Below are 13,396 nucleotides of genomic sequence, written 5' to 3' on the forward strand. Positions count from 1 at the left end.
TTCAAGTGCAGTGGCAAAAATCATCAAGTGCTATGATGAAACTGGCTCTCATGAGGACCGTCACAGGAATGGATAACCCAGATTTACCTCTGCTGCAGAGGATAAGTTCATAAGTTATAAGGATAAGTTACCAGCCTCAGAAATTGCAGCCCAAATAAATGCTTCACAGAGTTCAAGTAACAGACACATCTCAACTTTAAGTGTTCAGAGGAGACCGCGTGAATCAGACCTTCATGGTCGAATTGCTGCAAAGAAACCACTACTAAAGGATACCAATAATAAGAAGAGACTTGCTTGGGCAATGGACATTAGGACTTGCACGAGCAATGGACATTAGAATGGTGGAAATTGGTGATTTTTGGTTCCAACCGGCAAGTCTTTATGAGACGCGGTGTGGGTGAACGGATGAAAACCGCATGTGTATTTCCCATCGTAATGCATGGAGGAGGGGATGTTATGGTGATGGGGTGCTTTGCTGGTGACACTGTCTGTGATTTATTTAGAATTCAAGGCACACTTAACCAGCATGGCCACCACATCATTCTGCAGCGATACGCCATCCCTTCTGGTTTGGGCTTAGTGGGACTATCATTTGTTTTTCAACAGGACAATGACCCAACACACCTCTAGGCTGTGTAAGGGCTATTTTACCAAGAAGGAGAGTGATGGGGTGCTGCATCAGATGACCTGGCCTCCATAATCTCCCGACATCAACCAAATTGAGATGGTTTGGGATGAGTTGGACCACAGAGTGAAGGAAAAGCAGCCAACAAGTGCTCAGTATATATGGGAACTCCTTCAAGACTGCTGGAAAAGCATTCCAGGTGAAGCTGGTTGAGAGAATGCCAAGAGTGTGCAAAGCTATCATTAAGGCAAAGGGTGGCTATTTAAAGACTCTCAAATATAAAATATAATTTGATTTCTTTAACACTTTTTTGGTTACTACATGATTCTTTATGTTTTATTTCATAGTTTTGATGTCTTCACTATTATTCTATAATGTATAAAATAGTAAAAATAAAGAAAAACCCTTGCATGAGTAGGTGTTCTAAAACTTTTGACCGGTAGTGTATTTTAAATTAACATTTTTACAGTGTTACATTTAACCCTGCCTTTGGGGTCAATTGTAACATTTCATTTCCGCCACTTTCAGTTGAATTTTAAACGACTGGTGTACTAGCTGAGATATATGCATGTTGTTTGTATAAAACAACTAAACCGTGAACACACCAGGTCTGATGCGTTTTTCCCTCCACTTTTCCCCAAAAATTGCATAACGTCTCCAACACTGCTGCGGTCATTCTCAATGGCAATATGTTGTTCAAAGTGAATGGAGAGCATGCAGTAATGAGAGAAAGATCATATACTAAGGGAAAAATTATATGCTACTGAAAATATTAGGATAGGCTGCTCATCCAATAGGATGAATCATTAAAGGAGCTTGGCTACCTTTCATTCAGTTGCACCCCATTTAATAAGAGAGGACATGCAAAACTAGCACCTGTCATGATTCCTTGCACATATGCTGACTATTATGACACTTGCTGCCTACAGTTTTCTTTCTATCTGATTAAAGAGATGAAGTCCAGACAGGCAAGGCCTATTTTAGGAAACTCTCTGAATGGAGATAGATAATTAGCGAACTCATACATGCACACCCACCCTCTTAAAAGGACCCATAAATCAAAGCCGCCTGCAGCACATCTCCCTTGGGCACATAAGGGAGCGAACGGAATTTACACAATTGTTACCTGGAGGAATATGGGAGAGGGTCATGCTTTTTCAATTTCAGTTAGGACGAGGGTGTAGTATATAGTTGACATCTTGAAGCGCTCGTCCCGCATGCGGGATCAACATCCAGCGAAAAATCATATCGCCATATTCATAACCGAACCATAACAAAATTAAATAAATAAAAATTCTCAAATATAGGACTATTTTATATCGTTTTATAGATACACCTCTCCTGAATCGAACCACGTTGTCCGATTTCAAAAAGGCTTTACAGCAAAAGCAAAATATTAGATTATGTTAGAGGAGTGTATCGTCAAAGTAGCCACATCGCCATTTTCCGACCAACCACATGCATCACAAATAACCAAAAAACAGCTAAATGCAGCACTAACCTTTGACAATCTTCATCAGATGACACTCCTAGGACATCATGTTACACAATACATGCATTCTTTTGTTCGATAAAGTTCATATTTATATATAAAAACAGCATTTTACATCGGCGCATGACGTTGAGAAAATATTTTCCCTCAAATGCATCCGGTGGATCAGCAGTACAATTTACTAAATTACTATTCAAAAACATTTTTTAAATGTAATATTGTCATTCAAAGAATTATAGATTAACATCTCGTGAAAGCACCCGCTTTGCCAGATTTAACAATAACTTTACTGGGAAATCACACTTTGCAATAAAAGGGGATGCTATACTCAGAAAAATAGGCTAGCGATACAGGTCAGCGCCATCTTGGAACAATCGAATATCAAATCTACTCTTGTATACTATTGTAAATATTCCCTTACCTTTGATTATCTTCATCAGAAGGCACTTCCAAGAATCCCAGGTCCACAACAAATGTAGTTTTGTTCGAAAAAGTTAATCATTTATGTCCCAATAGCTTCTTCTTGTTAGCGCGTTCCGAAGGCTACTCAAAATGTACCGTAGTGCGCGGGACTTCTCGTCACGAATGTGCAAAAAAAAAATATTTAAGTTCGTTCAAACATGTCAAACGTTGTATAACATAAATCTTTAGGGCCTTTTTCAACCAGAGCTTCAATAATATTCAAGGGGGACGATTGCATTGTCTTTCTAAACGTTTCGAAAGGGGAGGGTAGGCAGGGGCGCCCGCGTCATAATGGTAATGGCCCTCCCCCTATGACCAAGTTCCACAGCCTGTCATTCGGTCAGTTTGTACCGTAGAAGACTCAAACCACTTTGTAAAGACTGGGGACATCTAGTGGAAGCCATAGGAAGTGCTCAATGAATCCTAACTCACGGTGTGTTTTATAGGCAAAGTGCTATAGTTGAGTCCACAAATCAGATTTCCACTTCCTGTTAGGATCCGTCTCGGGGTTTTGACTGCCATATGAGTTCTGTTATACTCACAGACACCATTCAAACAGTTTTAGAAACTTTAGAGTGTTTTCTATCGAAATCTACTAATTATATGCATATCCTAGCTTCTGAGTTTGAGTAGGAGGCCGTTTAAAATGGGCATGTATTTAAAACAAATTGCTGTAGCACCCCCTATTCTTGGCGTGCGTCAAGAGGTTAAATGTCATATTGCTTTGGGTTTGATAATTAGTTATCTTATTATATCTCAATGTTTGCCCGGTGATGCCCCGCATCACTGATTCTCTGCTATCAAGTCTGGTCTCAATCAAATGATCCATAGCCTATACTATAGGCTATTGGCCTAGGCTATAAGAAGAGCAAATATCGGAGAAGCACAGGGCAAAGTTATATTTAAAGAAAATGTACTTCCTTCCAGAGTTTTTGCGCTGCTGGGGTTGTGTATATGAAAAACTAGCCACATATCTACAACGCAAAATCCATGTGTACGTGTGTGTATAGCGCGCATGTTATGATGTGTGTGTACGCATGTGTCTGTGCCTATGTTTGTGTTTCTTCACAGTCCCCGCTGTTCCATAAGGTGTATTTTTACCTGCTTTTTAAATCTGATTCTACTGCTTGCATCAGTTACCTGATGTGAAATAGAGTTCCATGTAGTCATGGCTCTATGTAGTACTGTAACGGCCGTCGTAGGAAGTGGACCAAGGCGCAGCGGGTTGAGTGCTCATTTTAACTTTATTAAGAACACTGACGAAACAAAACAAGAAAACGAACGGACGACAAACAGTAATGCAGGCTATACACAGCTATGCACAAACAACCTCCCACAATTCCCATAACAAACACACCCCTATACATAGGACCTTCAATCAGAGGCAACGAAAAACAGCTGCCTCCAATTGAAGGCCCAATCCCAATTAACTAAACATAGAAATAGATAGACTAGACTGCACATAGAAATACACTAACATAGAACATAGACCAAAACCCCGGAATACTCTAAACAAACACCCCTCTACATAAACAATATTATCAACAACCCCGAACCACATAAAACAAACACCCCCCTGCCACATCCTGACCAAACTACAATAACAAATAACCCCTTTACTGGTCAGAACGTGACAAGTACTGTGTGCCTCCCATAGTCTGTTCTGGACTTGGGGACTGTGAAGAGACCTCTGGTGTTAAGGCTTGTGGGGTATGCATGGGTGTCCGAGCTGTTTGCTAGTATTTTAAACAGACAGCTCGGTACCTTCAGCTTGTCAACACCTCTTACAAAAACAAGTAATGAGGAAGTCAATCACTCTTCCACCTTGAGCCATGAGAGACTGACATGCATGTCATTAATGTTAGCTCTCCGTGTACTTTTCAGGGCCAGCCGTGCTGCCCTGTTCTGAGCCAACTTGAATTTTCCCAAGTCCCTCTTTGGTGCACCTGACCACACGACTGAACAGTAGTCCAGGTGCGACAAAACCAGGCCTGTAGGACCTGCCTTGTTTATAGTGTTGTAAAGAAGTCAGAAAAACACTTTATTATGGACAGACTTCTCCCCATCTTAGCTACTGTTGTATCAATATGTTTTGACCATGACAGTTTACAATCCAGGTTTATTCCAAGCAGTTTAGTCACCTCAACTTGCTCAATTTCCACATTATTCATTACGAGATGTAGTTGAGGTTTAGTGTTTAGTGAATGGTTTGTCCCAAATACAATGCTTTTAGTTTTGGAAATATTTAGGACTAACTTATTCCTTGCTACCCATTCCGAAACTAACTGCAGCTTTTTGTTATCTGTTGCAGTCATTTCAGTCACTTTAGTGGCTGATGTGTATAGTTTTGAGTCATCCGCATACATAGACACACTGGCCTTACTCAAAGCCAGTGGCATGTTGTTAGTAAAGATTGAAAAAGGGCAAGGGGCCTTAACAGCTACCCTGGGGAATTCCTGATTCTACCTGGATTATGTTTGAGAGGATTCAATTAAAGAACACCCTCTCTTCTGTTGGACAAGTAACTCTTTATCCACATTATAGCAGGGGCTGTAAAGCCATAACACATATGTTTTTCCAGCAGCAGACTATGATCAATAATGTCAAAAGCTGCACTGAAGTCTAACAAGACAGCCCCCTCAGTCATTTTATCATCAATTTTTATCAGCCAATCATCAGTCATTTGTGTAAATGCTGTGCTTGTTGAGTGTCCTTCCCTATAAGCGTGCTGAAAGTGTGTTGTCAATTTGTTTACTGTGAAATAGCATTGTATCTGGTCAAACACCATTTTTCACTGATGATCAGATACATCAAGTGTAACTGGTTCTGTTGCGCTCAATCTTTACACTTGATAGACAACTTTATCACTGTTCCAAAATTAGAGTATGTTATTTTTTAACAAATCAAAACTTATTTGGTGCTGCAGCATGTGCTCATTCCTTGTCATGCTCTGTTGTGGTATTATGGTATTATGATGTAAAATTATTTAGAATTGCAGGAAATCCATTTATAAAAGGCTTTTTTCTCAGACTGCAAATAAGATGTTAAATTCATGCAGTTCTTTCATTATAATGAAATATTTTCTGCGGTGGTCTGCAAATCCACAACCTACTGGCTACTTTGCCATGTAATGCTTACAAAACAAAGAACCATTTCTAAAACTGCATAGCTAAGGCTCTGGTCTGTCCTAGGAATGAGGGTAAATAGGTAGGCATGTTCTTACCCAAAATAATAATTAAAACGTAAAATGGATATAGGGGAGGGTCAGGTAAAAACATATTTTACTGAAGGGAGGGCCATCCATTTTAATTTCAGAGAGGTCACATTTTCTCCAGGTGTTCCTTATTATAAATAACGTACAGTCCCTAAGCAAATAACATTTCTCTTTTACAAAAACATTGCCTTAGCTTCAAAAACTTTCTGTATGTCACGTCCTGACCATAGTAAGCTGTTATTTTCTATAGTAGAGTAGGTCAGGGCGTGACAGAGGGATTTCTAGTTTAGTTTTTCTATGTGTTATGTTCTAGTTTTGTATTTCTATGTTGGGTTGTTCTAGTTTTGTATTTCTATGTTGGGCTTTGTTTGAGATGATCTCCAATTAGAGGCAGCTGGTCATCGTTGTCTCTAATTGGAGTTCATATTTAAGTTGGTGTTTGTCCCACCTGGGTTTGTGGGAGATTATCTTTGAGTCAGTGTATGTTTCACCTCTGCGTCACGGTTTGTTGTTTTTGTCATTCAGTTTATTTATATGTATTGCATAGTTTCACAGTGTAAATAAAATGTGGAACGACACACACGCTGCACTTTGGTCCGCTTCTCCTTACGACAACCGTGACAGAATCTCCCACCACCAAAGGACCAAGCAGCGTGCCCAGGAGAAGCAGGACAAATGGACATGGGAGAAAATCCTGGACGGGAGAGGACCCTGGAGGCAGGCCGGGGAATATCGCCGGTCAAGGGAGCAGATGGAGGCTGCGAGAGATGAACGGCGAATATATGAGGCACTAGCACGGCAACAATGGAAACCCGAGAGGCAGCCCCAATAAAAAAATTGTGGGGGGGGGGGGATTGGCAGAGTCAGGGTGGAGACCTGAACCAACTCCCCATGCTTACCGTGGGGAGCGAGTGAAGAAGCAAGCATCGTGTTATGCGGTGATACGCACTGTGTTGCCAGTGCGCATTCACAGCCCGGTGCGATCTGTGCCCGCGCCCGCATTTGTCCAGCTAGGTTGAGCATTCAGCCAGGAAGGGTGGTGCCAGCTCAGCGCTCCTGGTCTCCAGTTCACCTTCTCGGTCCAGGATATCCTGCGCCGGCTCTGCGTACTGTGTCGCCAGTGCGTATTCACAGCCCAGTGCATCCTGTGCCGGTGCCCCGCGTTTGCCGGGCGAAAGTAAGCATCCAGCCAGGACGGGTTGTGCCAGCTCTACGCTCAAGACCTCCAGTGCGCCTCCACGGCCCAGTATATCCTGTGCCTGCCCCACGTACCCGGCCTCCAGTGAGTCTATCCAGCCTGGTACGCCCTGTGCCTGCTCCTCGCACTTGCCCTGAGGTGCGTGTCACCAGTCTGGCGCCACCTGTGCCAGCCCCACGCATCAGGCCTCCAGTGCACATTCCCAGTCCAGAGCTTCCGGCGACAGTTTCCAGTCCAGAGCTTCCGGCGACAGTTCCCAGTCCAGAGCTTCCGGCGACAGTTCCCAGTTTAGAACTTCCGGCGACAGTTCACAGTCCGGAGCTTCATGCGACGCTTTACAGTCCGGAACCTCCTGAGACGGCCTGCAGTCCGGAACCTCCTGAGACGGCCTGCAGTCCGGAACCTCCTGAGACGGCCTGCAGCCCGGAACCTCCTGAGACGGCCTGCAGCCCGGAACCTCCTGAGACGGCCTGCAGCCCGGAACCTCCAGCGGCGGCCTGCAGCCCGGAACCTCCAGCGGCGGCCTGCAGCCCGGAGCCTCCAGCGGCGGCCTGCAGCCCGGAGCCTCCAGCGGCGGCCTGCAGCCCGGAGCCTCCAGCGGCGGCCTGCAGCCCGGAGCCTCCAGCGGCGGCCTGCAGCCCGGAGCCTCCAGCGGCGGCCTGCAGCCCGGAGCCTCCAGCGGCGGCCTGTAGCCCGGAGCCTCCAGCGGCGGCCTGCAGCCCGGAGCCTCCGGTGATGATCCATGCTCCGGTGATACAAAAGCGGAGGGATCAGCTTGGCGGAGCGGGGGTTATGCCCCGAACCAGAGCCGCCTCCTCTGCTGGAGGATCCGCTGGATGATAAGGTTCTGTGTACTGCACCAGAGCCGCCATAGACACTTGTCACCCTCCCTTTTTTTTTCTTGTTGTTGTTTAATTGCATTCGGAGTCTGCACCTTTGGGGGGTGGGGGGGGGGTACAGTCACGTCCTGACCACAGTAAGTTGTTATTTTCTATAGTAGAGTAGGTCAGGGCGTGACAGGGGGGGTTTCTAGTTTAGTTTTTCTATGTTATGTTCTAGTTTTGTATTTCTATGTTGGGTTGTCCTAGTTTTTGTATTTCTATGTTGGGCTTTGTTTGAGATGATCTCCAATTAGAGGCAGCTGGTCATCGTTGTCTCTAATTGGAGGTCATATTTAAGTTGGTGCTTGTCCCACCTGGGTTTGTGGGAGATTATCTTTGAGTCAATGTATGTTTCACCTCTGCATCACGGTTTGTTGTTTTTGTCATTCAGTTAATTTATATTTATTGCATAGTTTCACAGTGTAAATAAAATGTGGAACGACACACACGCTGCACTTTGATCCGCTTCTCCGTACGACTACCGTGACACTGTAGAATATCAAAAACTAGTCTATGTTATAGAATAATGCTAAATCAATGTAGCCTATCATATAAATTGACACGCAAAGTTTGAAGGGGGAGATAGAGACAGCTGTGATATAGGCTATATGAAGATGAAATTTACAACCATTTGAAAATAGAAACACATGGACACAACCTGTCCGTAGCGGCCTAATGATCAGGCGTTATTACATTTTTTGTGAAGCAATGGGTGGTTATTTGAGTGCTTTATCTAAATCTGTGCAACCACTTATCTAGGTGACCACTTAAGGGTAAACTCTGGCGGATATTTTCTTGTCTCTGTCTTTTAGATTTGCCTATAGCACATGTGGTCACCTAGATTCACTATAGCAGGCCTATAATATATAGCCTAATATATAGGCTATACAAATTATGCATTCATATATTAATTAATTTCTAACTTACACATCTCTCTGCCTTCTTCACTGTTCCCTTCTGGCCCAATTAACACATCTTCGCTGGCAACTTCACTGGCCTATCTTCCCCCTCTCTCTAGCTCTTAACGAGTAGCCTACACTCTAGAACCTAAAAGGGTTCTTCGGCTGTCACCATAGGAGTACCCTTCTAAGAACCCTTTTTGGCTCCAGGTAGAACTCTTTTGGGTTATATGTAGAACCCTTTCCACAGAGGTACCTGGAACTAAAAAGTGTTCTACCTGGAACAAAAAGGGTTCTTCTATGGGGACAGCTGAAGAACCCTTTTGAAACCCTTTTTTTCTGAGTGTATATATAGACAATGAACAGTAATATAGTTTGAAACTTATTTTGAGCAATTATTTTTACACTAATAGGCCTAGGCTTATTCGAGGAGAGAAGCATCGATCGATCCTATTGCTTGCTGAATGCCTGTAAAAGAGGCTACAGCATTGGCAATGAACTGGCAGTGACGTTAGAATGGCGAGAGCGACGTGTAGCTCTGGTGTGATGTGATCACATTGGTTAAATTGATACATTGCTGCACTGATAGATTGCAAACATAAAAAACAGGCACACAGAAATTAATGAATCAATTCACACAACAAAGCCACAGACCTGTCAGTGGCAGTGCGCGACCTCCCAATGTCCTAGATAATAATTTATATTGGTCAACAACTTATTTTCGCATGTGAAAAGATGTAAAAATCTAACCTATTTAGAATAAATAATTCACGCAGTATGATATTTTGCAATTGGTGTAAACGACATCAGAAATAAATAAGACGTGTTTGAGAGTCCAGTGCCTCTGACTCTGCACGTTCATGCTTCTATCTTACCTCCCACCTTTCCTTATTTGTATCTGTACATAATGATTTACAATTACAATTTATCAGTAGTTTTTTTAATAAATACAGTATGTCCTTATTTGAGAAACATGCTTTTTCACCTTGCCCATATTTTTATGAGGATACACACATGAACAGGGTCCAGGGATAACAAATGGACTGACCGTTGAAGCTGACGTTGCGTATATACTTGAGCAGGGTCTTCCCCTCGGCTGCCTCCATCCCAGGGCAAATGCCAGAGTGCTCTGGACACAGGTCTCTCTGTATATTGTGGAGGGCATAAGCCATGGCGTACACAGCATCTATTACAAACTGCACCTTCCCCTCCTGCTCATACTTGGAGTCTATCCCGATCCGCTCCTGGCCTGAGGAGAGAGGAGAGAGGAGAGAAAGGAGAGAGGAGAGGTCAAGAAAAGGACACAGTCACACACTGTGAATCAGTTACCCTGTTGCGTGCGTAACACGGCATGGGTCACATTCCTGCAGAGTTCTGTTGCAGTACCGCAAAACCAAATTCTACCCAAGAAGGAGATGAGCAGGTGGAACTGAATACCATATGTACATATGCATATTGTATAGCGAAGTCAGCCCACTATAGGCCCTATAGTTGAGATTTGTATCTTTTGTCCCATTTTAGGAGTGTTCAAGGCCATGACGAGAGGCATTCTAGAGGAATCTCCTAGCATTGTCAGCAGCACCATGCTCGACTACAGTCTCTCTTCAGTGCTCCTCTGCCCTTTCACTATGGACTAGGTCTTTTCATTTCACTGGTGATACCCTGACTGAATGTGTAATGAATGGCTTCAGGTTGGTGGGGGATTTCTTATCTCTCACTTTTTGTGGGTGGGGATCCTTTGCCTGATGTGTATTGCACCTTTTTTATGTGCTAATGTGAACAGGTTATGTCATTAAGTGTGGCATATGGATGCTGAATATATTCATTTGAAAGACGCAAGCAGTAATTAACAAGGATGCATTAACTGGAAAGCAGCTCGTAAATCCACAGTACAAAATAACAGATGAACTGTGGTGTGCTATACAGCACTGTGGGGAAAAGCTGCCAGAGATCACTGTGTGATTTTCACATCTAAATACTGAATAAAGACTCCCACTTCACGTTGCGAACTTGATCATAAGAAGAAGGAAAAAAGACAGGCTGTGCCACAAGGCCGAATATGAATACAACGTGGGAGACTGGCAAAAGCTGAAAAAGGTCAAATGGAATAAATGTTGACATTTTCTCCAGTTTCTCTCCTTTCAACATACATTTCAGCCCACAGATAACCTTTGTTGTTTTCCAGAGCAGTGAGTAGAGCGTTGATAGAAACAACTTTGAATGCAAAAAAAATACCTTCCCTTCAGTACCTCACATTCATAAATATAGATCGGCTTGGTTAGATGTGAAAAAGACAGAAATGGAAGCAGCTATACGCCGACTTCACAGTTAAAAGAGAATATCTTCCTTAGTATGGCAGAAGTACGTGGATGTGAATAAGAGGCATTTTAGTGTCTTTGTACAATGCTTATATGCTTTGTTGATATTCTAAATTAAATTTGTATGTAGTTTATGGAGAGTGCAATGATCTGTAGCATGTGGCACATAAAGAAATGATGAAAGGCGCTATATAACATATTATACCAACAAATCCCTGTCACTCCAACTGCTATAGCTACAAGGCCCTTCAGTACTTCAAGCCATATCAAATATATAAATCCCTGTCACTAGCACTGACATAGTGGTATTGTATCTCTTTTAGCATTGTTGGCATACCTGTAGGATGGATAGATATCACTGTAAGCAACACTTCCACACTACCAATGCTCCCAAGTCCCAACACACCTCATTACAAATAATGCTTGCAGCTAGATTAAAGCATTGTCAGTAATAAAGCTCTCTGGGTGCATCAATAGTGAGTTACTGTATCTTACTTGCATCATTTCTGTGTAGTCTCTCTGATCAGTATCTCTCCAAATGGCATACATGTTTGCTCTACCATCTACTTAGCATACATGAAACAGCTGAACACTGCTGACATGGTGCCTTTACCCAACTGGGCACAACTTTACTCTCTCAGTAGGACCAGCTATTTAAGCTATTTGCATTATCCAGTGGGCCTACACCTTCTAGTCTGCATTAAAATATGTACTACAATTTAAGTCTCTTCCTATACCTGTAGCCTTGTATAGGAGCATGACATGCATTAAAGTGCAAATGCATTACATTGGCAATGGCAATGCCCCCTCCCACAAACAAACACATCAAAATACAAATACCCAAGCAAACAAATGTCTGGCTACCTACCTGTGCATTTCCTGCTGGTGTCCTCTCGTTTGGAGGAGCTGAGGAGCCTGCAGTCAAAATTTTCCTCCCAGAACTCGGCGAACCACACATTTCTGCGATTATTCTCCAGGGTGAGCGAGGTGAAGTATTCATCAAAGCCTGGAGAATGGAAAAAGAAAAGAGAATTCTGAAAGTAATTAAGCGAGACTTGGGAAGTGTTACTGGAGCGCTGTGCTGTACTGGCTGTTAGGAGTTTTATTAGTCTCATAGCTACAGTACAACTTAACCACTTTTCATTCTATTTTGACCACTGCAGTTCCTATGTATGACATGGATCTTTAATCTTGGAAATCACATGAATATGACAGGATGCATAATAAATAATAACAGGGTTAGTATATGAAGTCTATATGCACAGTACTTCGTTAGGAGGGCAGTACCTTGTAGGTGTCTGCATATATAGTGCATGTACATAGATTTTATCTATTAACTTTTGTGTAATACGCTTTATGCTTTGGGCATTTGTATTTATTTATGATAAATTATACTGTGGGGGTTCTATATACACACACTCAGGGTTTCTGACCTCACCAGTATAATGTATTTTATGTTGCACTATTTTTTTTTACGTATTCTACCATGTGAAAATGAATTACTGTAATAAACAATGAAATCAATAGATCAGCAGTAACATTAATTGATACCAAGCCCAAAGACTGGCTTGATGTATCATTTCCAGCTGTGACGTACTCATAGTCCTACAGTAATGTCTACATGGGTTTCTTCTCTCTCACATAGTCGGTTTTATCAGCTAAATCAGAGAGATGACTAATCATGACTGAATGACTCAGCTGATTTTCTTTTGAAAGGGACATCAATGATGCATGCTGGTTTAATATACTCCTCTTGCCTTCTGGCTCTTACCAGACCAAGTCTTGTCCTGTCTAGACCTGTCTAATTAAAAACCCACACTTCACTTTCCAGCTAGTCCCCAGATTGTAATGATAAATGGCTATTATTGTAGTGACATTGAGCAGAACTGCTGGTAAAACAATAGTTTGTGAGCTACGCACAAGACCGCAGTACAACAATCTGTGTTCTACCGTCTCCTACTACTGTACATAAGCCTGTGGTCATTATAGTGTGTATGGTCCATATAGTGTGTGTGTGTGTGTGTGTGTGTGTGTGTGTGTGTGTGTGTGTGTGTGTGTGTGTGTGTGTGTGTGTGTGTGTGTGTGTGTGTGTGTGTGTGTGTGTGTACCTTTAATAGATGAGCGTTTGGGCAGTATAGTGACTGCTCCCACAGCCACGTCCTCTAACTGGTGTATTGGGCTGCTCTTCGACCCCCAACTGTCCGATCCAATCCACAGGAAATGGCCCACCTGATTGGCTCTCTTGGTAGCATTGAGAACACCCCTGCAAGGGCAGCCATGTGTGAATTAGGAGAAAGCAGAAGGGAC

At 42.9% G+C, this 13,396-nt stretch overlaps 1 protein-coding gene across 1 annotated transcript in view; it reads right to left on the reverse strand.

Moving 5' to 3' along the window:
* LOC106571845 (metabotropic glutamate receptor 7) overlaps window positions 1–13,396 on the reverse strand; it is a 136,495-nt gene that overhangs the window by 31,927 nt on the left and 91,172 nt on the right. The window contains exons 4-6 of the mRNA XM_045695915.1: window positions 13,198–13,352; window positions 11,958–12,095; window positions 9,820–10,020 (exon numbers count right to left, since the gene is read on the reverse strand). Coding sequence (XP_045551871.1) covers window positions 9,820–10,020; window positions 11,958–12,095; window positions 13,198–13,352 — 494 coding nt within the window. The remainder of the gene's footprint in view (window positions 1–9,819; window positions 10,021–11,957; window positions 12,096–13,197; window positions 13,353–13,396) is intronic.

This window comes from Salmo salar, chromosome ssa15 (assembly GCF_905237065.1).
Source record: "Salmo salar chromosome ssa15, Ssal_v3.1, whole genome shotgun sequence".
Lineage (NCBI taxonomy): Eukaryota > Metazoa > Chordata > Actinopteri > Salmoniformes > Salmonidae > Salmo > Salmo salar.